Source organism: Ailuropoda melanoleuca, chromosome 1 (assembly GCF_002007445.2).
Source record: "Ailuropoda melanoleuca isolate Jingjing chromosome 1, ASM200744v2, whole genome shotgun sequence".
Classification (NCBI taxonomy): domain Eukaryota; kingdom Metazoa; phylum Chordata; class Mammalia; order Carnivora; family Ursidae; genus Ailuropoda; species Ailuropoda melanoleuca.
The window spans coordinates 103198101-103222154 of record NC_048218.1 but is presented as its reverse complement, the minus strand read 5'-3'; the positions used below and the strand labels follow the sequence as shown (position 1 = coordinate 103222154).

Below are 24054 nucleotides of genomic sequence, written 5' to 3'. Positions count from 1 at the left end.
GACCTTGACCGGGCAACATACCAATGCATTGGTTTCACCATGTTCTCTCTGAATGTCCCTCAGCTCAACTGATGCATCATGATAGGGATGGGTTAGGATGACTAGAATGAACTGGCACTCCCAGTGCCAACTTTACCCGTTTTTGTCCATAGGCGCAGCCTGTGTGTCCAGTGCAAAGTAAAATGAGGTGCTTGTTTCCCTACAAGGTGGAGACACTGAATCCCAATTGCTTGGGGTGTTTTGGGCGTAGTTATTTACAATCCAACCCGCTGCTTCAGTTTGCTCTGCTCTTTGAAAATTGTCACAACCCCAGACTGCGGGAGAGATTAATCCACTGTGCTTGCTCTGTTTTGTTCCACGTGACCAGCTGAACTGGGCTTTTCTTGTTCAAGATTTGCAAAGGATAGTCAAGATCCTGCTTCAATCACTGGCATTTCAGAAGGGTTCTTGAAATAACAAAACGGTTTCTTCGCACTGTCGACATTTTCATCGTCACTGAATATTTATGAAGTGCCCACACTGAGGTTGCTTGCCAGTTCTGAACCCAGATAAGAGGGAAGGTTCTTTTTTCTGTTGCGGAGGGGGGCTTGGTCAGTAAACTGCATTTCTTTTAACTTCTGAAGGCCTTCCTTTTCCTGGGGAGGGAAAAAAGTCATTTTCTTTTTGCAAATGAAAGAGTAATGCTTTTGCTAATGCACAGTATTTCTTCACTTATCATTTGGTTTTTCAGACAGTGCTTGTTTTCTAAAACCCTCAAATTACCTGATCTCTTTTCACTAAAAATAGTCAAACATTGTTTGAATTCATGACTGTAGCAACTTGTGAATTCAACAGATTCATTTTTTCCAACCCATTCTCTCCCTTTTCATCCACCCCACCCCAGAACAAATCATTCAAATACTGCATGGCTGGAATGAGTCTCTGGGAGGGAGTCCATCACTGACCAACTTCTCTAGCCTGTGCGGTCTTGCACTGACCCCTTGTGGTGAGGAGAGCATGAGCTGTGTTCTGTGCTCACCATCCTTTAACCCCAGTGAGGCCAGGGGCTGCTGGGCTGGTCTTATGGAGCAGGTGGCAAAAACAGCTTGTGACGTCCCTAAATGCCATCATATGTACTCTCCACAGTGAAAAGGCAGTGAAAACGCTCTGGGCTGTGGACTTGACTTTACCTCTTGTTTGAGACACAGTAAACCAGACCGCCTCAACAGAGAAAGTCATTCCCTGGAAACTGGATGCTTGGAAAGGTGTGTTACCTGTTCTAGGCCTTAGCAGGAACTTTTAGCCAGAGCAGGAGCTCCTTTGGCTGGGTTTTAATCACCTCACTCTTCTCAGAGCCTGGCCCATTGCCTGACACTTGGTAAATACTCCATAAATCCTTGTGAAGTAACCTCCGTTAGTCTCTGTCATCAGCAGTCATTTACCGAGCACTTACTGTTTTGGGTCCTTGGTTAAGACTAGGGATATGAAAAGGTGTAAAGGACAGTCCCAGACCTGATTGGAGTCTAGTTGGAGAATTAGGCCAGGCACAAGAGATGACACCTGCCAGCATTGAGTGATGTGTTTTCATTGCTCAAGGAATAACACAGGCAGTGAGAGGCACTAGAGTTTGGGGAAAAGGACAGAGCCACCGAGGACATGACATCAGGGTCAGCTACTCTGGGTATTAGGCTCTACCTTTAAGGAAATGATAGTAGTAAAATCCACCAAGTACCTCCTACCCTGTGCCCGTGTCCTTTATGTGCATCATTAATTCTCAGCACGTTCGTGCCAGGGAAGTGTTATCATTGTCTGCCCACCGCAGGTGAGGAAACTCAGGCTCATGGAGTTAAGCAGTTCTACCCAAAGCCACCCAGCACTGAGCGGGAGCACCGGCCTTCTCATGCAGGCCAGTCTCACACCAGGACCCTTGCCCCCTCTCACCACCCCCTGCCAAGGAGGAAAGGTCAGGAGCCTTATCAGGTACCTTGGGGGATGAGTTGAAGCATCTTCCAAAGCAAGCTGCTACTGCTTCTGGGAAGCAAAGGCCAAGCAGGGAGAAGCTGGTGGCCTCACGTTGTCTGAGTACAACGCTGAACAGGGTGGTGGTGAAGCTGCTCGGTTCCTGGGGTTGATCCCAGGACCTGGCCAGCCTACAGCCACAGAGGTCAGGCTGGGCTCAGGTGTGGGCATAGGCATGGCTCCTCTGGCCTAGTTCCCAGTGGCACACAGCTGATAAGAAGCATCTGCTGCTGACCTCCAAAGACCTCTGATGATGTTAAATCTCATTATGTGGATGCTTTATAAAGAAGCCAATGATTCCAGGCTTGGATATAGAAAGATTTCATTAAAACGGGACTCTAGTAAATCCATGCAGGTTGGTGCACAGCATAGTGGTTAAGGATGTGGACTCTGGAACAAAGTATTTGGGTTTGAACCATGGCTCAACCACTTACTAGCTGTGTGAAATCACCTCTTCATGAGTTTCCCCCCAACACAAACCATATAGGGTTTTTTGAAAGATGTGAAGTGAGTTAACATATGTGAACCAGATATGCACCTGAAACATAGTGCTTATGTAAATAGGTGTCTCTGTCTTTATTTTTCTTCCAGAAGAAGTTGGCAAAGGTATATACCCTTTGAGTTGTCATCAAGAATTCAAATCTGGATTAAGGATTTAAATGAGGCTTAAGTAGACACGTCTAAAGACGCTAGTGTTCCTTTGGAAACAGACAAATCCTTATTGTGTTCAGAGTACGTCTTGCCAGTCAGCTGGTAAGAGATTTAGAGAGAAATCTTCTTTCACATCTAGCCAAAAGTGACCTCCAAGGGACAGAAGTACTTATTACTAATTTATACTGCAAACTAAAATGTTCTTGTAAGGAAAGAAGAGACTGTTGGGAGTATGGAACTGATCATGGGTGAGAAAGTTTGTTATGGGCCAAAAGGAAACTGTCGTGAGAAGCCCTATACATTGGCATTGTAGTGACCTTGACCTTTGAAAGTCACTCTGTCTCCTCTAAAGCCAGTGCTGATGAGAAAGCCCAAGGGCTTTTCACGACACCCTCCTACAGAACGTACAATTGTTGTGAATCTTTCGGAAAGTCACACATGTGAATATTCATTTCAGGGGTGCCTGTGTGGCTCAGTCAGTTAAGCGTCCAACTCTTTTTTTTTTTTTTTAAGATTTTATTTATTTATTTGACAGAGATAGAGACAGCCAGCAGAGAGGGAACACAAGCAGGGGGAGTGGGAGAGAGAAGCAGGCTCATAGCGGAGGAGCCTGATGTGGGGCTCGATCCCAGAACGCCAGGATCACGCCCTGAGCCGAAGGCAGACGCTTAACCGCTGTGCCACCCAGGCGCCCCTAAGTGTCCAACTCTTGATTTCGGCTCAGGTCATGATCTCAGGGTCATGAGACTGAGCCCTGTGTTGGGCTCCACCCTTGGCATGGAGTCTGCTCAAGATACTCTCTCCCCCTCTTCTTCTGTCCCTCCCTCGCTTGTGCTCCCTTGCGTGTACTCTCTCTAAAATAAATTTTAAAAAAATATTCATCTCAGAGGACACAGGAACTAGCTTAAAAGTGATTCTTATTGTCCACATCTGGGATAATTATAACAAAATAAATGATAGTAATGGATTAGGACCCACAAGATGCGTACATGCTGATATACATAAACAAATGAATAAACGAAGACAGGAAAGCTCTTCCTTACTGTGGGATCCCAACGAATAAATGTAGAAGGAATGCTGGAATTAGAAAATCATTCTCAATAAATGTTTCAGGCTAAAATCAGTGGATGCTAAAATTAGTAGGCAGAATTACGATGGAAAACAATATTTATGTGATCTCGAGGCACCTCCTCGATAAGATACTATTAATCACAAAGGGGGAACTAGTAACACTGAGGTAGAGAACACGGGCAGACACCACCGTAATGGAGGACCAAAGTGAACACCGCCATTAACGGAACCAATCAGCACATGCCTCCTAATCTGATGCCCTGAGAATAGCACAACCTCACTTCTGTCGTGTCCAACCAAAAACACAAAACCCAAGTCTAATCATGAGGAAACACTGAGCAAACCTCAATTAAAGGACATTCTACAAAGCCACTGGTTCACACGGGGAGGAAGGGGCAAAAGAACCCCATAGTGATGGAGAATTGGAGGTTTCATATGAAAGGATGTGGAAACAATGACACCGAGTAGCAAGGAGCATCCCTTATGCCAGAATTTGGCCCCTCACTAACAGGAACTTGAACTTCTTAGAGGAAAGCCTTGTTCCGGGGTTGAAGCAGTTGAAAGTACAAGGTGAGCTTGGATTTTCTTGTTGTACAAGAAAGTAACATAATGCCCAAAACTAATGGGGACATATCGAAAGGTCAAAGGAGCTAGCTTACGGGAGTTTCCACTGGCCTAATTTGGGATGATATCAGCATCACAATGAATACCGAGAGGAATGAATTATAACACGTGGAATTTTGTTTAAATCTATGAGTCTGTAGATACTTGAAATAATAAGAGATGAAGGGAAGGCTCTCTTCATAGAAGAGTGCCAACCAGTAAATGTTTAAGCAGCTAGAAATAGAAAAATCACCATTTTCCAACTACAATAGTAAAAGACAAACAAAACAAAAAAATTTGATTCAGGTTAAGACCATTGGTGAAAACTGTCAAGGAACAGGAAATTCACTCAGCCTTCATGTATAACCCCACCGAGTATAGATTAAAAGTACCTTTACAATGGAGGACTCTGGTAGACACCACCTTAGTCAAATCACCAAACTTAACATCAGTGACAATGGGTCAAATTGATGTGTTCCCGGTTAGTGATACACTGAGAACACAGTATCATCTATATAGTGTACCTACCAAAAATGTTTAACATGGATCTAATTATGGGGAATTTTCTAGATTAACGTAGCCTAAGAGACATTAAACTAAATACAATATATAATCTTTGGATCCTCCACCGAACAACCAACCCCCAATTATAAACAACAACAATTACAACGGTCTGGAAAATTCTAACATAAACCGTGTATTACATATCTGTATCAATGTTAAATTTCCTGAGTGTGATGACAACTGAATTGTGGCTATGGGGGCAAATGTCCTTGATCTCTGGTGATACGTGTTAAAGTAATTTAAGGGTGAAGTGACTTAAATGGTTCAGAAAACAAAAATATGTGTCTACATATATATACTTAGATGATGCAAGTGTAGCAAAATATAACTATTAATGAAACTTGGGTAATGAATTTAAAGGTACTGGTTGTACTACTCTTAATTTTCCTTAGAGGTTTGAAACTTATCAAGCTATAATGTTGGAAAAAATAAATCTCCCCAAAGCAAAAAATGTCAAGGTCATGAAAGACAGACAGACTGAGGAACTATTTCAGAAGAAAGGAAATTAAAGGCAATATGTGATTCTAGATTGGATCCCAGACCAGAAAAGGGCATTAGAGGGAAACTGGCAATATTTGATTAGGTCAATATAGTTTTTTTGATTTCCTGACTTTGATAGTCATCCTATGGATATGTAAGATAAATGTCCTTATTTTTAGGAAGTATACACTGAAATACAGGTAAGGGGACATCATGACTGCAACTTACTCTCAAACATATCAGAAAATCCAGTACACACACATGTACAGAGAGAGAAAGTGATAAAGTCAGTGTGGTAAAACGTTAACATTTGGGGAATCTGGGTGAAGTCTATACAGAATTTCTTTGTACTATTTTTGTAACTTATATTTTATAAATCCGAAATTATTTCAAAATGAAAGTTAGAAAATGTTCACTTCAGTTTCTTTCAATTTGTTTTTCTTATGTCATTGTAGTGGGTTGAATCCTGCCCCCCTCCCAATTCATGTCCATCTAGAACCTTAGAATGTGACCTTATTTGGAAATAGTGTCTTTGCAGATGTAATTAGTTTAGGTGAGGCCATACTGGATTAGGGTCGGGCCTAAATCCAGTGACTAGTGTCCTTATAAAGAGGGGAGAGGACATATGCAGAGAGAAAAGGCCATGTGAAGACGGAGGCAGAGGATGCAGTGACACAGCTACGAGCCATGGAATACGAGCCACAGAATGCCAGGGATGACTGGGAACCCCTAGCAGCTAGAAAGAGGGAAGGATTCTTCCCTTGAACCTTCAAGTGGAATACGGCCCTGCCAACACCTTGATTTCAGACCTGTAGGCTCTAGAACTGTGAGAGAATACATTTCTTTTTAGACAGCAAGTATGTGGTAATTTGTTACAGCAACCCTAGGAAGTTAATAGTCACCCACCTGCTCTCTGGTGTACAAGACATCTTAGTCTGGCACCCACAAGCTCTGGTGATGCTAATAAGGTAATACCACTTACTGAACATTGACTGAATGACTAACTCTTCAGATGGGAAATGCAAGTTTAGAGATGTTACGCAGCGTGTACAAAATTTTATAAAAGTGGAAGAGCTAAACACTGATCTCCAGCAGTCTGACTTCTGAGTCCACTATTCCCTGCACCAGCTTCTCTGGCCAAGTAGGTCCGGTGTCCCCCCCACCCCCCGCCCTGCACTCCAGATTCTACCCCATATGCTGCCTCAGTATTACGTTGCCTTTCCTTCTTAGCCTTTCAAACCCTTTCCCATCCCAGGCCAGCCCATGCTCCTTACTCTCTGTGAACACTTTCCAGGGTCCTCTAGGCCACAGAGGTCCATCTTCCTTCTTTAAACTCAGCACTCATTATACTGCTTGCTTGGCCCTAAACTATACTGAAGGTTATTTTGGATATTATTTGTATTACTTTGGATGTTATTTGGCTTCTTAAAAAATTGCCTCCAACTGGAAAGCAAGTACCCTTCAAGCAAGTATTAATTATATGTGGATATTTGCCACTTATCTAGCCATCAGGACTTTCCCTACCTTTATTTCTCTAGGTAGAAACCTATCATGGTAGCCCTCATCAGGTTAAATGTAATTATAGCAGACACTTGACATTTGCAATTTGACTATTTTCAAGTAAGTCAAAAATTCATTTGCTGACTGACTCTTAATTTCACTTGTGTGGAAAATATTGTCTGCCAGGACTAACCAGTTTCAACATGACATCATTGTACATCGTTAATCCATGTTGCAGCAATTGTTAAATGAATAAAACTTGGTTTGCTTGAAAAGGTCCAAGAAAATAATACATTTTGAGCAGAAAATTAGTTTTGTAATTTAGGGTGAAAAATATTGAACCACATTGTGACTTAGATTTATGATGTGCCTTGTGCTCTGTAGAGAGATCTGACGTGTCAAATGCACCGTATAAAAACAGGAAGAACCCACTTGCGGAGCTTTTTCACAAGTGCTCCAGCAATGCAGAAGCTCCTCAAATGGGAATTCCGGTTTGAAAAGGTTAACCCTAGAACAGTGGTCAGCCAGTAGAGAGCTTGGGCACAGGGAACAGTCCGATTTCCAGCTGACCCAGGATCTGATATAAACTGCCACATTCACAGCTGTGGGGATTTGTGTAGGTCTTGGATTATTCTCTGTGATGTCAGGGGTCTACTGCAAAAAGACCAGGCAGGTAACATCAACGAGCAAAAGCAGCAGGATTAAAAAAAAATACCATTGTGAGTACACTGATTAATGCAAATTGAACCCTGGCTTTAGTGGATTCAGTGTTGTGGTTAAGAGGGAGTAGAAGGAACTATAATGCACTGGAGTGTGTGCACCCCAACCAGAGAGCTACTTGGGGCCAGTCAGTTAGTTGCTGCCAGGGATTGTGGAGCTCATGTATTTTTTTAAAAGAAGCTGGAAGTTAAGGTTTTTATGTGAATATTTCCAATAAAAAATGAAGCAGTTCATTTAAAATTAATATTGCACAAGCCAAATACATGTACAAGCCAGGATTTGGCCATGGCCTACCAGTTTGCTACCTCTAGGCTGTTGTTTATAGGTCTCTGGCCCCCTTTGACTATCATCTCCAGGAACCAAAACCCTGTGAAAGGAATACACACATTCATAGAGGGGCAGCTGGATAAAGAACACTTGAAAGCTGAGGGCTTAAAAATGTCACTCAGAGAATTAGAAGTAAGTGAAATTGATTCATTCCTCAATATTTATTATACGTCCTACTGGGGGTCAGGCACAGTTGTAGGACCAGGTGAGGGGCATGCAATGAATAAACTGCTTTTTGCGGCTCTCTTAAAGCTTATGAGTAAGAGAGTCAATGATAAAGTAAAATAAGGTAATTTCAGATAGTGTATTAGGAAAAAATTAGTGCTAAGGAATAGAACATAACGGGAGCGGTGTCCAGAGATGCTTGTTTCAGTTAGGGCTTGAAAGAAGCCCCCTGTGGAGAGAAGGGCTCACGGATGATGAAGGCTAGGATGTAAGATTTGGGAGAGCATCCCAAGTAGGAAAGACAAGTGCAAAGGCTCAGGAATAGCTGTGCATATCTGAGGAGGAGAAAGAGGTTGGTTGATGAAGAGGCTGACAAGGGGGATTACGTACAGCCAGAGTTAAGGGTTTGTATTTTATTCAAAGTGAAAGGGGAAACCATGTGTTCTCTGCATCTTCCATCTTCAAAAACCTCACCCACGGCACTCTTTCCAAACAAGAGTAAGCAGGTAAAAATTTAAGCACTATGAAGAATTCAAGATTAATTTGTTAAACATTAGGGCCTTTGTTAACTTTTGCCTTTGCCTTTCTTCAATGCCTGTGTTGTAAAGGAAATAAACGGTTTCCTGTTTATAGTTTAGGCTCTTAAGAAACAGTTATAGTTCAGCAATATGTATTACAAAATCATATATAGAGAGAACTCTCAATACTGTTCACCCCCATTCAGAAGTTACTCTCTCATGCTAGGCCATGTTAGTTTCTAGTTAAGAAATAGAACTGATTTAAGTAGCACACCTAACATTTTGAAATCCACATGAGTCTTGTCTCCTTCAATATATTTGCCGTTTTTCTTTTTTTCAGCCCCACTGCCCACCGCTAGTGAACATGTTTGTCTTTGGAATCATCTTCAGCAGCTTTTTAACATCCTTAGTGACGGCCAATCTTCGTATCTTTGAGGGTATGTCATTTTTTGATACAGCAAAAATTATTTGGAGCCAAGTCTAGTGGACTAATAATCAAGGTATCAAGGTTGTGTTAAAAAAATTAATGGATAACCTATTTTAACTATAAAATAATGAAATCGTATATGGCCTTTTAAGATTTCTAAGTTCAGGAGCATCTGGGTGGCTCAGTCAGTTGAGCATCTGACTCTTGCTTTCAGCTCAGGTCATGCAGGAGTGTGGGACCACCCTGCATCTGGTTCCCCGTGGAATCTGAGTTTGTCTCTCTCCCTTTGTCCCTCCCTGCTTATGCTCTCTAAATAAAATCTTTAAAAAGATTTCTAAATTCACTTCCAAATTATTAGGAAAAAATATGAGTAACTTAAAAAGTATTCATTTGAATATAAGGACTTGTGGCTTTTTCAACAAAATTTCATTTTCTTTGTGGTCAGACTTCATTAGCCCTAGCCAAGTCCAGAGGAGCCGCATTTTATCACTGAATCCTCATAGCCTAGATAAAAATCATCACTAAATATCTAATTTAAAGAAAAACATTTAAAGGTCAATAGTTGGGTCTGATTTACTGTCATTTTAGAAGTTTTGATTTGTTCAAGACGGCAGCTGACTTAACCATTTCTTAAGTTAATTTTAAGCACTATTTATGTGCAAAAACACTTCGATTTGAAGACTGGTTTAGTGCTACAATATAACATTTAAAATTACATTGTTGCTCAACTCCCGTTTGTTTCTTGCATATATGAGGCAAAGACTTTTACAATAGTTCCCAGTGCAGATAAGAGCTGCATTTAATAATCTCAAACCATAACTAATGGAAGAATAGGTTTGTCAGAAAATCAGTACAGGCACTTTACTATTAAAATTTTACTCTTTAATAATTTATTTAAATAAGATATTTGAAGCAGTTTAGAAAAACAAGATTTGTATTTTATTTCCTTGTAAAAATCTTTACACATGCAGACAAACCAGTGTTAAGAAAGTATTCACCATCATTTAAACAAATAACCACTTAAATAGAACAGTGTCTGCAATTTTATCTGTATAAAAATAAGATACATTTTTACAGAATTCACGCTCCAGTTCTTATAGCAATAAACGATACACAACTATAATAAGTACAATTGAACCTGACCATGGTTTTCAATTAGATACTGCTAGGGCATTTTAATGTGCAAACCCCCCCCCCCAAAAAAAACAAAAACCAAAAAAGAAGGGGGAAAAAAAACCAAGAAAACAAAAACAAAAAAAAAACATAGTTCTTTCCAAAAGAAAATGTCCTCAGTGTTTTAGAGACCTAGAAGGTTTTAAGAAATCAAATCCTAATCAGTTTGCTTTTAATGTTTCTGATTATGAGTCCATACATCACACTGTAGATAGGCAAAATCAGGAACTGATGCAGGCTCAAAGAAGAAAGTCAGCGCCTGTGCCTGCCATGTCCTGAGCGACTGCCACCATGGTGCTTGCCTTTATGGGACCTCTCAAAGGAGCGAGACCTTTCACGCCTGTCCCTATGATGTCCCCTTTCATGTCTGTGTTTCTTGGCAGCATCGGAATGATCCCGAGACTTGCTCTGAGATCGAGAACGAGATTTTTTCCTTTTATGACCATGTCTATTTGAACTTTTTAAATCATCTCTGGTATGCTTGGCCTTAAGGTGAGGGGAACCATGATTATGATGTCTTCTTGGGCTTTCACTGTGACTGCGGGACCTGCTTCTTGATCTTGAGCTGTATGTTCCAGATCGGCTCCTCCTATTATTGTAACTTAGATAATAAAAATTTGAGGTTTAGATTCAGTTTCTGCTGGGAACAGATTATTCTGGTGGTGCTTATAATAAGCTCAACACAAAACTATTGACCTGCAGCAGTACAGGCCAGACAGAAAACTTTCATTAAATCTCCCTACCCCTCACTAACTCTCATCCACCCTGTATCAGACAAATCTTAAACGTACTGTATGTCTATATGGCAAAGAGAAGAGTACTTAGTAATTTTTACAAAGTGTCCTGGATAGCTATGCTATTTAGTATCTCACACATGCTCAAAAGAGCCACTGAACAGACACAAGCAGCTAGCAATCTAATTACAAAATTCACTAGGAAAGACTCTTTGGCTATGATCAACTTGAGTATTGGTTGTTAATTAACAGTTTAATAAAATAGTATTTTCTAACTGAAACTGAACGACTATTTTCACACATTATAAACAGGATATCATAGCTTTCCACAATAGCACTTTATGGCCAACCCCTACAATCTTCAAAAAAATGGGCAAAGACAGAACAGAATGCTCGTAAGCTACAGCACCCCAAAACAAAAAAGCCACATATAGGCAGGATGTATTTCCAAACTCATTTTTCGTAATTTACACCTCATGTTAAAAAACTATATCTAGCCCAACTGTGAAAACACCTATGTTCAATTTTTTTTAATAAGCAGGAACCTTACTCCAAATAAGACTGCTTTCTCTGAGAGTGTTTACTTACTGTCTTCTTGGAGTATGTGATCTAGAACGTGATCGCGTTCTTGACCTTGATCGGCTAGCACTTCTGCTATTTCTACTTCTCTTGCTGTCTTTTCTTACACTTAAAAAAAAAACACACACACATACAAACCCATTATTTTAGATACATGTTTAGTATGTTAGAAATTAAACACATAAAAGATTCCTTAGACAAGTTTTCTAACTCAAGTATACTCACCCATTATAAGGGCTTTTGGAAGCCTGTTGTCTGTCCTCAGGTTCTTTCTTGACGGTCTTCACATTAACGGAGATTGGGGACTTCTCTTCAGCTTTCACTTCTCTTGGCGAGGCTTAAAAAAAAAAAAAAAAAAAAAGACAATGTTACCTATTGGGATTTAACAGAGGGCCAAAAAGTTGTTTCTAAATGTAACTCAAAGTACCATGCTTTCAAGTATTAGTCTTGAGTTGATGATTTTAAGAGACAACAGTAATAACTTCTCTTATCATTGTTTCTATGCCACTACTAAATGCTAAACCTTAAATATATATATATATATATATTTATGGGGGGGGGGAGAAAATCTCAAGTGGACTCTGCACGGAGTAGAGAGCCCGACGTGGGGCTGGATTCATGACCCTGAGATCATGACCTCAGCCAAAATTAGTAGTTGGATGCTCAACTGAGTCACCCAGGCACCCCTAAATGCTAAAGCTTTCTAATCATCACCCACCTACAGTGCCCAAATCATTTCAAATCTGAATATATCTTACATGGTTTAGAGGCTGGAGAAAATCCACCAAGGGTTGAAAGGGCTGGAGTTCCATCGGGATTCAACCCCTTGGCTTTTAATTTGGCTTCTTGTAAGGCTACTTTTCTTTTCTCTACTTCTTTTTCCAGCAATTCATAGTTTGGCTGATGGAAGAAAATGAAGTTAGTATTTTTCCCTTGTGTTAAGTTTAGACTCCTAGCACTTAAAAAGTATTAACACAAACATGAGTAAACAACTACCTTTTTTCTGGTATAAAGCCTAAGCGTTTCTATGCAGATTTCCTGGATCTCTTCTTCCGTAGTACCAAAAAGAAGAAACCAATGGGGACGAGTTGGTAATGGAATCTGAACCATAAAAACAGCATGGTTTAAATCAAATTTCAGTTTTTATCAGGACTACTAATTCTTGTGATTCATCCTATAGAACAGAACAGGCTATATATATACCTACCTGAAGAGCTCTAGCTGCAAGGTAGATACAAGCACATGCTATAGTCTCTGGTTGAAATCGAACAAATACATTGGTTCGAAGACTGTCATTCATATAATTCCTGAAAAATATTTCAACCATAAGCTTTGCACATAAACAAACAGTCCTTCTGAAGCTTAGTAAAATTGGAGACTCAATCTACTTTATTCTTTTTTCTTCTCATATTTATATTCATATCCTCATATTCTAGCATATAACAATTCTTAACTCGAAAATCAGTAAGAGATTAAGAATTTAACACTAGAACCATTCTTCAGTTTTCCTATATATGACCAAAGTCCTTTAAAAATAATTCCGTATTATTCCAAATAGAACTTTAGAAGTTTTTATGTACTTCTATGAAAAGCAATGCTTTGAAAGTCAATTTTGACATAACTAGTTTCAGAAATGATAAACCACTCCAACAATACTTCGAGCCATTAATTATTGACCATCTCTCCTTTATCCACAATGAAAAGCCGTGTCAACCAAGTTCTTTCAAAAGCTCAAAATACTGTGACAGGGGTAAAAAGGCATTTTCAGTAAGCACTCACCAAGTTATATTAAGAACTCTCAGCTACTTCAGAAAATGTAGGTAGGGAAGAGCAGTAAATATACAAAACAGCCTTGTTTACATACCTTCTTTTGGTGATAAGTATAAACAAAACAATAAGCTACTTCAGTTAATAAACTGCTGGACTTTTTATTAGTGAACCCTCCCCACAATATCCCTAAAGTATTAAAGAAATTTCACAAACTGTTTAAAAGGTTAAACTAAAAGACTATTTCTTAAAAATCCTTACCCATGAAATAACTGCTTGTTTTATAGAGCATATATTAAAAATATATTAAAAATGTCATGCATATCATAAAAGCAATTAGACTTTTCTAGTATTACTAGTATTTACTGAATACTAAAGAAGCATGTCAGTCATTAAGTCCAGAACATAAAAATTACTTAACTCTTGCACATCATCAACAGTCTTGAAAAAGTAGGTGTAGCTGGACCAAATTCCTTGTTTTACCTTAAAATAAGCCAGCCCTCCAAATCAAACATCTTCATGTCAAAACTCCAAGTTCTAAAGTGCTTATGTTAATATTAACATCTCTCTTAAAAATCTACTTCTATTATTGCCTCAATAGTCCAGCAGCTGTCATTCATCCAGTATGGGAATGGCGCCCATTTTAAGCTGCAAGTTGTGGTTTTCTTTGGTAGAATCCATGCTATACATACTAAAAATAGAAATCTAAGTCAAACTCCTAACAAAAAAATCATTTAATTCATAATGGCTGGACAACAAATCTATCAAAAATGAACTATTCATTTTGATAGGTACAGGTAGACATTATATACATAGGCATGTTGAATAGTTACTTCTAGAAGCAAATATACAAATCCTTTTGACACCCCGACAGAACTAGAAGATGCTGCCAGATGGATATGGACCACTTCAGTGAATCTCGGATCAGAGCTTGCACTGGATTGGCTGGAGAGCAGGGCAGCCAATCAGGCCATCCTGAGGTCATGGGCTGAAGTGCAGAGGGCAGAGTTCTATGACTTACCATCATGGACTACCCTTTAATTAAAGAGTAGAAAAAAGAACAAAGTTAAATTGAGTTCTCCATTGAAAGCAATTAGTCAAGCCAAGAAAACAGGAAGCAGAAATAAGCATTATTTACCTTTTGGTTAAAAAACAAAAAAAACAAAAAGCACCAAACAAACTCCTCTCATTATTTTGTAAAGGGAAAATGAAACTTACTTTATTTCTGCTTCTGTTTTCCTGGCTAGAGAAAAATATAAAAAAGCAACTTACCAGGCAGTTTGAACCAGGGTTTGATTACGTTCACATTCTAAGACTTGTAAATACATAACAATGATCTGAAGGACAAGGGAAAAAAACTCAATTTAGCATCTTGGTGGGTCTTTCAGAGTACAGAGTTCAACGACTACAAGTAATTGAAATGTTAGGGGCAAGTTTTAACTCTTCCACAAACTGCACAGATAATACAGACCAACCTAAAATGTACATTACAGGCAATGTGGGTTATTATGCTACTAGATTCTATAAAAATTTCAAATACGATCCAAAATTGCACAGGAAAAAAATGAGAGTTAAATCAATTAAAAACAATACCTAATTTCTCATGAACACTTTACTATGTGACAGGCACTGTGGCAGGAGATTACCTCACTTAATTTCCCAGGGTACAATTCCTCCATGTCCAGAAACCGTAGACTAGGTTCTTAAAGTTACACAATGAGTATATTATGTAATACAGTGGGTATTAAAATAAGTAAACACTACTCTTTCTGCAATGAAGCTTATTATGTTGAAGTGTGATAAATCAATTCTACATATAAATAGCTCCACCACAGTTCAAGTCGGAGCTCTCTGGACCTGTATAATCAATTATTTCCATTTTATAATCTTGAAGATGTGGAACCTGAGGAACAGAGATATTTGCCAAAGTCACAGAACTAATGGCAGAGACAAGTTTCTATCACAGATAGTCCTGTTCCCAGAGCACCCATACGGTAACCACTGTGCTCTTATGATCATATGTAAGCCAAGAGAGATACTGGAGAAACCTAATAAAGGTACAGTAACGGTAACAGAGAGTAGCCACCAAGCTTTGAACATTTCACTGTGCGACAGGTAGCGTGCCACGTGCTTCTGCAGATGTGTATTATTTACTCCTAGGAATAAGGTACTTCACTGTTTTCAGGTAGGGAAACTGGGTTTACCACAGCAGAAAAAAAGAACTTCTCTATGCCCACACAATGAAGAGTGAAGATTAGAACCCAAGTCTTTTGACTCCTATTTTACTGATAAATTTATAAAGAATGCTTTTTAAAACCAAGGTTAACTCTCAAAAATAACTGTAATATAAGTTCATTAAGACATAATTTTAAGAAAAACCCTAATACTTACGAATGTAATTTCTGCCCTCTACAACTCACCTTATGGGGATGCTTGACATGAACACAAAATCCCAACTCCTTTAGCACCCTCCTCTCTGCCTTGATAACTTGATTTTTGGTGTTAATGTAGTTCTGATCAAGGATCAGGGGGCTTGGAGTCCTATAGTTTGTAAGAAATAAAATCAAAACTGTTTTGCACATCCAAAAAATTTTATTTGTGGCATCTCCATTTTCCCTTCCAACCAACTATTGGCAACAGAAACCAGCTTTTTAAACTCCTGCAAACAAGTTAAAGCATTAATCTTGTGCTGTCCAAGTTATGCTAAATAAACATACACTCAACTAAGTTTCTACAGAAACTAACTTGACGCTGTAGTGAAAAATTCACTCTATTCACTCTAATGCTTCTATCTAGCCTTCGCTGATCTTTTTCATGATTATCTTTTAGATGTGTGTGTGTGTATATATATATATATACATAGATAAACTTAAGTGATTATTGTTTATCATCACAAACCCCATCAGTCTCCATACTCTTTCCAATGACAAAACTAATGTGCTCTTGAAAATATTTACTATAAAGACTTCATAGATTATTATGATTTCATTTGTTTTCTAAAATATCAACTCTTGTGTAGTTCATGGCCAAAGTAAAAATCAGAGAGGAAAAAATGGTAGGTAGCTAATCCAGATTCCCCTAAGTGGACAATTTGCTTAAACAAACTGTTCTAAGAATCCACCGTCAAAGAAAATCTGAAAACTGAAGACTCAGCTCAATTACAAAAAGAAATGTTTTAAACATCAGATTCAAAACTAAAAGTGTGATCAATAAAACTAAGCTTAAATTTGGTCTGAGTTGTCGATATTAGGCAGAATAACTTTCTTTAGAATGCAATGTAAAAGAGAAGGGAGACCATAATGAAGGAACCAGAAGAACACTCAAGGTCTCTGTGCCAGACTAAATTCTGATAGCTTCTTAAAGCCGTAACACAGGAAGCTATCAATGGTTCAATGCTTTGGAAATAGCATGCTCAATTAAAAGACTATCTGATTTAAATCTGAAATTCAAAACCGGTTTCTTCTCAAGAAGTTTGTTTTCGGTCAGGACTTGTGGACTTTCATTTCCCAATGTCCTTCATTTGATACATTTTTAGATCCAGCCACCAGGAAGTACATTTTCATTAAGACATGTTTATATGGTGTGTGTGTGCGTGTGTGCATGTGTATGTGTGTGTGTGTGTATATATATATATGGGAGAATAAGTATTTTTGATTATAAGGTATCTATATGGGGAGAACATTTAAATATTTTTCCCCATACTGAATTTATTTTCAGCCAAAATATTCAAGAGTTTTTACTCTGGGCAGAATACACCATCTGTTTTTAAAGGATAGTCATTTTGAATATTACCTCAACTTACAACTCATTTTACCACGCACACCAAATTCAGAAAAATGTAAGCTCATATTTAAATATATCCACTTGAATACTGGAAAACAATATGAAATGAGCTGCAGTTAACTAGCCCCGTAGTGACATATTATCTAAAAATCTGCTTTATTTTCCTTCCTTACATCCATCTAAAATTATAGCAACTGGAATGCTTATTAGACTATTTCAAATTATTTCATACAATAGGATTTTTATCAAATTACATTAAACAATAAAGTTGGCAAACCTGACAAGATGGAAACTTGCTTACTTAAATAATGCTGAAAACTGGCTTCCCTCAGTTCAATTCCCATTTCAGCTACGAAAGTGTGAGGAATGAGGCCCCCAACTGGACAGGGGATAACAATGAATCTATTTGATTAGAACAACAGACTACAAGTTAATTGCTCTTTGGGAAAAAATTAACTTCAGAGCAATCAATGTACACATGAAAATGTAACCCAAAAATCTTAAGGTTTTTAATTTTTCAGGGTGTATCACCATAACAGGAAATTTGGAAAAAAGTCAAATCCACACCTCAGACTCTCAAGACTAGTCATTTTATAGCCCTCCTTCAACAGGTATTAGGAAATAGAGTATCCGTAACTCTTTACCACTAACTCTTTACCCCCTGTAATTCAGACCGTAAACTGTTTACAGTCCTAAAAACAAAATTTTAAAAAATCAGTTTTCTCATTTCCCCCCTTTTTGTGTTGAGCAAACTCATGTACACCTTTTGCTAAGCCTGCTTTAAGAGCTGCCTTTAACATTCTGTTAAAATTCGTTTTCTCTGCAATTAACCAACTAAACACTTCTCTGAATAATGGGTACTATCTGATCCCAAATCAGGCTTACTTATTAATTCTGCTTAAATGAATTGTTATTTTCCATTTATTCTGCCACAATCTTTATTTTCCCTTCTTTGTGTATCAAAATCCCAGTGAACACCAAAACCCAATTAAGGAAACCAAACTCATTATTTACTATAATTCAACTATATACTCAACTTCTGGCTTAGGCCTTCTGTTACCTAGATTTGAAAGTTAATAACTTTGTAGGTATGTAATTTGCTAACTTCTTTTTGTTAAGAATTGGTTTTAAATCAAGGAGGTTCAATGAACAGGTATGTAAATTACCTTATAAAGATTATTTTGTATCAGAAGGAGAATGTGTCCCCTTAAGTCAGCAGTAAGAAAAGGTTAAAGGAAACTGTCTAAACAAGTGGTTCCCTTACTTTTGTTAACAAAGTATCAAGTGGTATTGCCTATGGCAGCAAGCACATAAAATTGAACTGAGGCTTGCTAGACTTTCTTCATCTCCAATTTGGTAAACTTTCCAGTAAGTTTTAGGTGACATTCTTAAATCTCATAAAAAGAGAACTTTCATCTACTTGGAGAAAAAAAAATTTTCATTATCAATAACCAACCAAACCTAACTCTACCTCTCCCATTTTAGAGTTTGTCAGATTTTTCAAATGAAATGAGAAGAACAATTTTCAAATTTTAGTCTTAACAGGAAATCTTAGGCTTTTGTCACTGGAAGTCTATCTGGTCTCTCAGAATAACTTTTCCTCAGCATCATTAATTTAGATGAAACACAACTTAACAGGGGCGGGGAAGAAAAAGAAAAAATAATAAGGAATAGGAGATCCAAACATGGTTAGTCTCACTCATGTGGTACAAAGACCTAGAAAATTTGGAACTAGCTCTTCAACAGACTATACTAAAAAATGAGATTAAGTAGATTGCAGGGAGCCAGACTGTTGTTCAATATACAGAAGTGTGTAATGCCTACTCCAAAGGAATGTTCCTTCTTTAGCAGTGTTTACACACACTGAAGGCCACCACACCTTTAGAGCCACTAAAATGAACAGAGAGGTTGGACTAAATGACAAGATCACTTAATACCCTTCCAACTTCATCTCTAAACTGTATACATGGTGAAAATACCACACCACAGTCATCAATGAGTGGTTGCATCAGTCTGAAGGTTTGCCTTTAGAGAAGCCTTCGAGGATGCATGTGGGCTTCTTACAATTACGGAAAATGCTTAATTTTCTGGAAATATATTGCTGCATCTCGAAAGCAAATTAAAATTGGAAACTACTAAAAAGACAACCTTCCCTTTCAATTCAGCCTTTTATTCTGAGCTTAGGTAATTATGAAACTACAAAAAATTGAAGGGGGAGAATCAAATAATCCAGGACAGGACTTGGGCACTGGTACTTTCTAAAAGCTCCTCTGGTGATTCAAATGTGTAATCAGGACTGAAAAATGCCTTAAGGCTACAAAAATGATGCCTCCTTTGTAATTACCAAGATCACACTACAATTTAAAGCTATGCATAAACCAGAGTATCATTAAGATAAACTAATACACTATTTAACTAACTGAAGTGTAATACTGTAGTACTTTCTAGTGATATTACTCTACATAAAAACATACCAAGCTATAGTTCTAATAACTTGGACAGCAAAGACAAAAGCTTATAACAAGAAACAGGAGTTTTTCTAAATGGTTCACCAGTGGCCAACCTGTTGTTCCCCGATTCCAGTGACCTATTCTCAGAGCACTGGCTTCTCCTTGGGGATTTTCGATACTTCACTCACTGTTGCCATGACGACAGCTTCATCTCTATGTACCACTCCACATCACCCAGGCTTTGGTAAATGTAGCTGGTCGCTGTATAGTCGGTTGCAAGGGAAAAAAGAGTTGAAGTTAATAACATATACAAGTTACGTGTCTGAGAAAACTTGTAATATGCATAGAAACACTTTTACATCCTGCTTTAAAAAAAAAAGGCTTCCATGCAATTAACAACTCCTTTTAAATTTCATGCTATAATCAGACTTGTAAGATCGAGACAAAGTCAATTTCTCTGTAATAATGACCAAAACACACTATTACATCAGACACAACAGTCAGTCAGGTGAGATGTTTTAAATTCCAAGGTTTTTATGGTTAAAAAGACCTACTCTGACATCAAGGAAGAATACTCTAAGTCTCATAGAAAAACTTCAAAGTAGATAACCATTGTTAAGTGATAATACAATAGGTGGCTCAATGATTCAATGAGTACTGACAGAAACTCCTTTAGGCAAACAGAATCCTTTGACTAAGGATAAAAAGCTTTTTATTACTGTCATTTTGTTTTAAGCACCCTGAAGAATCAGCTATATATCTAAAAACAAATTTTAGCTCAGACCATACTAAATACCAATCTGAAATCTTCCCAATATCCAGGGATTCCTCACCAAGAAGCTAAAAGATATTTTAAAATGAAATAAAAAATTAGTCTATCCCTGGACATGGTTAGGATGAAAGAGAAAAGATGGCAGAAAAAGAATGTAAGAAAACTGAAAAATGCTGTGAAAACTATATGGGTAGCAATGTTTCAGACTTTGTAACTAGACTAAAGATTACTGTTTGTCTCTGGATAGTTCCATTACTGCCAACTTGTAAGATCAGCCAATAACAACCACTCACATAAGATACTAATTTGGTACTAACTGACACCCAACCCCCAACAACTTAAAATCCTTTTAAAAGTAACACCCACAGTGTAAGTTATCTAACATCACCACAATTTTTTAAAAAGTTAACACAAAAACTAATCTACACCAAGTATATCCTTCTGCAGCATGTACTAGAAGTCACCTCTAGATGCAGGAAGCCCTGCAACTAAAACTTTTTGGCACTGCCTCACATGAACACATAGGTCCACATAAAGTGTTGTAATGTGGCCACAAAATCTGTAAGACAACACTACTTGGTCTCTATTTTCTTACTTCTTCCGAGATCAAATAAAATGGGCTTTATCTAAATGTAACCCAATCAATTAGTTATTTCTCTACCCCACTCACTGATACTGTATCTGACCAAAACAAAATACCTGTTTAATCCCTTTGACTTCAAACTTCAACCTTTATCATCCTGCAGTCCTTTCAGATCCGGTATAATGCGATATATCGTAGTTCAATGTTGAGAAGTATTCTAACAAAAGCCAACCTCAATTGATAAAGAATTAACTGGGACTTTGAGTAGAAAAACATCTACACAAAACTTTGCCACAATAATAACTTGAACTGCAGTGTCCACACTTCCAGCCTTCAGTCTTCCAAGAGAGGGGAAGGGGGAAAATAACTTACAGAATACACTCACACTTGAGCCAAACGTATTCCCTTTCTTGTTTAATCTTAAGCCCCAGGACTGGCTTCACAGCACTGTTAGGATTGTCCATAAATGCAACTGCCTCTACAAACTTTAGATAGCTGGTTAATTGTGGTTTGTTTCAAATTGATTTAAGTATTAGTGAGCTCCTATGTGAATTTTAACACCTATATTAAAGCTGGTTTTCCTTTGCATCAGTTTTGAGAGGAAAGAATGTTTTGATTTGATGATTGGTGCACAATACAGTAGCAGCAAGAAATACTGTGTTCAATAATGCCAATCTTACCTTTTTCCTCTTAACTGGCGTAGGTGGTGAAATACATTAATCACATCTCTTATTCTTCTAGGTGCTTCTTCAATTTTTGATGCAAGATTAATACAAGCCATGGCAACAATCTGAAATAACCCACAATCCAATAAAAGGTTGTTAGACTATAGCACTAGCAAGTAAAACTAGGAAAAAGTGCCCCCTCTCAAAGTTTAATTCTGATGAAAAAATTTTAGGACACAACTGGGACAACTTTTGGTGAAATAAACGTACAATGGGCATTTCTAGGCCGCAGGCTTAGCAGATATGCTAATACTATGTTTTCTTTTTTACTGTTTAATCTTAATTTTGAATCCAGAGTCAAACTCAGTCTCATTCCCGGAGTTTTGAATTTGGTTAAAATGTTAATTTTCGCTAAGAGGACACCTGGGCTCAAGATATGCTTTATAGTTTTCAAACACATTCCAAACTCTCTGCTTCACGGTTGGTGGGAACTAGGTACAAAGGCCTAAACTAACCACTCCCTTTCTGGAAAAGCTGGCTGGAGACACTACCCCCTCCTTCCCGTTTCCGGATGAAGAAATCCCTTCACACCCGCCCCCGCGATGCTTACCTCGAAACTGTGTTTGACGAAAGACTTGGAGTAGAAAAAACGATGAAACAACACCTGCCCCGTAGCCATCGCCACCTGCAGACAAGAGAGAAGAACGGAGGCGCAGGGGTCAGGCGGGCCCGCACCAGGCGCAGCCGCCATTTTGTGCCGCCGCTCGTTTCCCCCTCCCCCTCCCGCCGAGAACTGCTCGCTGCCGGGTCCTCCCTTCGCCTCCGCGCCCCCCCTGCCTTCGACACGCCCGGGATCCGACTGGAACCCGTGGCTGGAGTGCCCGAAGAAGCATCCCCACTCTGCCGAGACACGGTGATACTGGGATGCGGAAGGGACAGCGGGGAAGAGGAGGCGTACTCTGCCGGCCCAGGGCCGACGCACTGACCTGCGGCAACCGGAGGAGAATGCCGGCGGCTTGGATGAGCTCGCAGCCCAGGATGCGCAAATCGGTCTCGCTGGGCAGGTCGAGCCCGTCCTGCATGGACGGGGTAGGGGAAAGCCGCTCCTCCGGAATCAGCGAGTGGTCGATGGTGAGCGAAACTTCCGAGTAGAGGCGGTCGCCGATCAGGATCCCTCCCGTCGTGGTCGTCGTCGTGGTCGTCGTCCCAGAGCTGGAGCCGCCCGCACTCGGGGCGGCCGACGAAACGGCGGCGGCAGCGGTCGCGGTCGGGTGAGGCCCGGACGCCATAGTCTCAGGGAGCTGCACGCACGCCCAACGCAGCCGGAACCCGGAGCGAGACTAACCAGCGTCCTCGGCGCTACGGATATTCCCGTGATCGCCGGGTTCTGGGCCGCTTCACGCAGCGTACGCTTCCGCCCTGACGTCACCACGCCCGGCTGCTGCGCGCCAACTAGTCCCTTCAGGCCTCACCTAGGCCTGCGCCGCCGGTGGAGCCGCGGACTGCTGTGTGGGATCGTCCTGTCACTTGGTGACTTCTCGGCTGGGGCTCCGGAGTGGTCGAGGAGGCCGTCTCTTTAGCTAAAACAGGTCTTAGCCGCCGCGCTTTTAATAGTATTAGACACAAGTGTAATAAGGGAACTTTACAAGCTACTTTATCCCCAAGTAGAGTTGGCAGAATTTGCTATAATCCCTGCGCGATTTCGGTTATTTGTCTAGAGCATGCGTCTCTTTGCTTCCGTCTCTCGCCCTCCTAACTTAGCATTTGCGCGGCGGAGTTCAGCGGGTACAAAGGGAAACTTAGGGCCGACCTTCGCCAGCATTGGCGGGTAGAAGCGGTTTCTCTGCTGTCTTGCGCGGACCAATTTGTAATTTAAAGTGACGAGCAAGGAATCTGGAGAGGGCTGCTTTACAGTATTTTTAAAAAACACGAATGTGAACTGCCTTGGTTCCCCGCCCCCCAAAAAAAGCTGTCCGATGAGCATGTAATTCCTCGTGGTATCGAAGTAAGGCGAAGGGTTCATAATGACCAGGAGAGAGGCTGCTTTCGCCTGTTCTCTTCCGAAACTCTGGCCTGAGTCAGTGATATGGCCACAGTTTACAGTTATCTGGAAAATCCCTGGTTTCCAAAAATAGGGCGAGAACTTTACAGAGGTAATTGGATTATACTTTGGGGTCAATGTATTCATATTGGTTACCACAATTAGGCAGAATGGGAGAAATCAGTCAGTCTCATTTGTGTTTTTTTCCCTCGGGGATGTTAGATTCCCAGAATTTCCTCAAATTTGGAGTAAAATTAACGATACTGATAAAAACTACTAGAGTCTAGAGTTGGAAGAAAATGAGTAGATCTTGGTTTACTCTTTTTATTCCACACTTGAACCTCTGAGATGGTTGGCTAGGGATGAGAAGTCCCACCATCTTTCTATTACATAGCTCGGGTTTAAGGCTTACTTTGTTTAATTATGAAAAGTGCACTGAACCTTGGATCTTCAGAGCAAAGGAAGTTTAAATGCATTTGGGTA

General features: G+C 39.5%; 1 protein-coding gene across 5 annotated transcripts; it reads right to left on the bottom strand.

Annotated features, from left to right (window-relative positions):
* Positions 1-97: 97 nt before the first annotated feature.
* Positions 98-23195, bottom strand: CCNL1 (cyclin L1). 5 transcript variants are annotated; one of them, XM_019802995.2, is made up of 11 exons: positions 22517-23190; positions 22141-22215; positions 21546-21655; positions 15698-15818; positions 14550-14614; positions 12718-12817; positions 12507-12611; positions 12269-12410; positions 11736-11847; positions 11520-11618; positions 98-635 (listed from the first exon to the last, which is right to left on the bottom strand). In XM_019802995.2, exons 1-11 carry the CDS (start codon positions 22817-22819, stop codon positions 611-613), a joined length of 1257 nt encoding a protein of 418 aa, XP_019658554.2. In that variant the 5' UTR covers positions 22820-23190; the 3' UTR covers positions 98-610. The 5 variants fall into 5 exon arrangements, 3 of the variants coding, with proteins under 3 accessions (XP_019658554.2, XP_034519821.1, XP_034519832.1); XM_034663930.1 differs by lacking the exon at positions 98-635 and adding an exon at positions 9941-10798 and having other exon boundaries at positions 22517-23180; XM_034663941.1 differs by lacking the exons at positions 98-635; positions 22141-22215; positions 22517-23190 and adding exons at positions 9941-10798; positions 19699-19771.
* Positions 23196-24054: the final 859 nt, after the last annotated feature.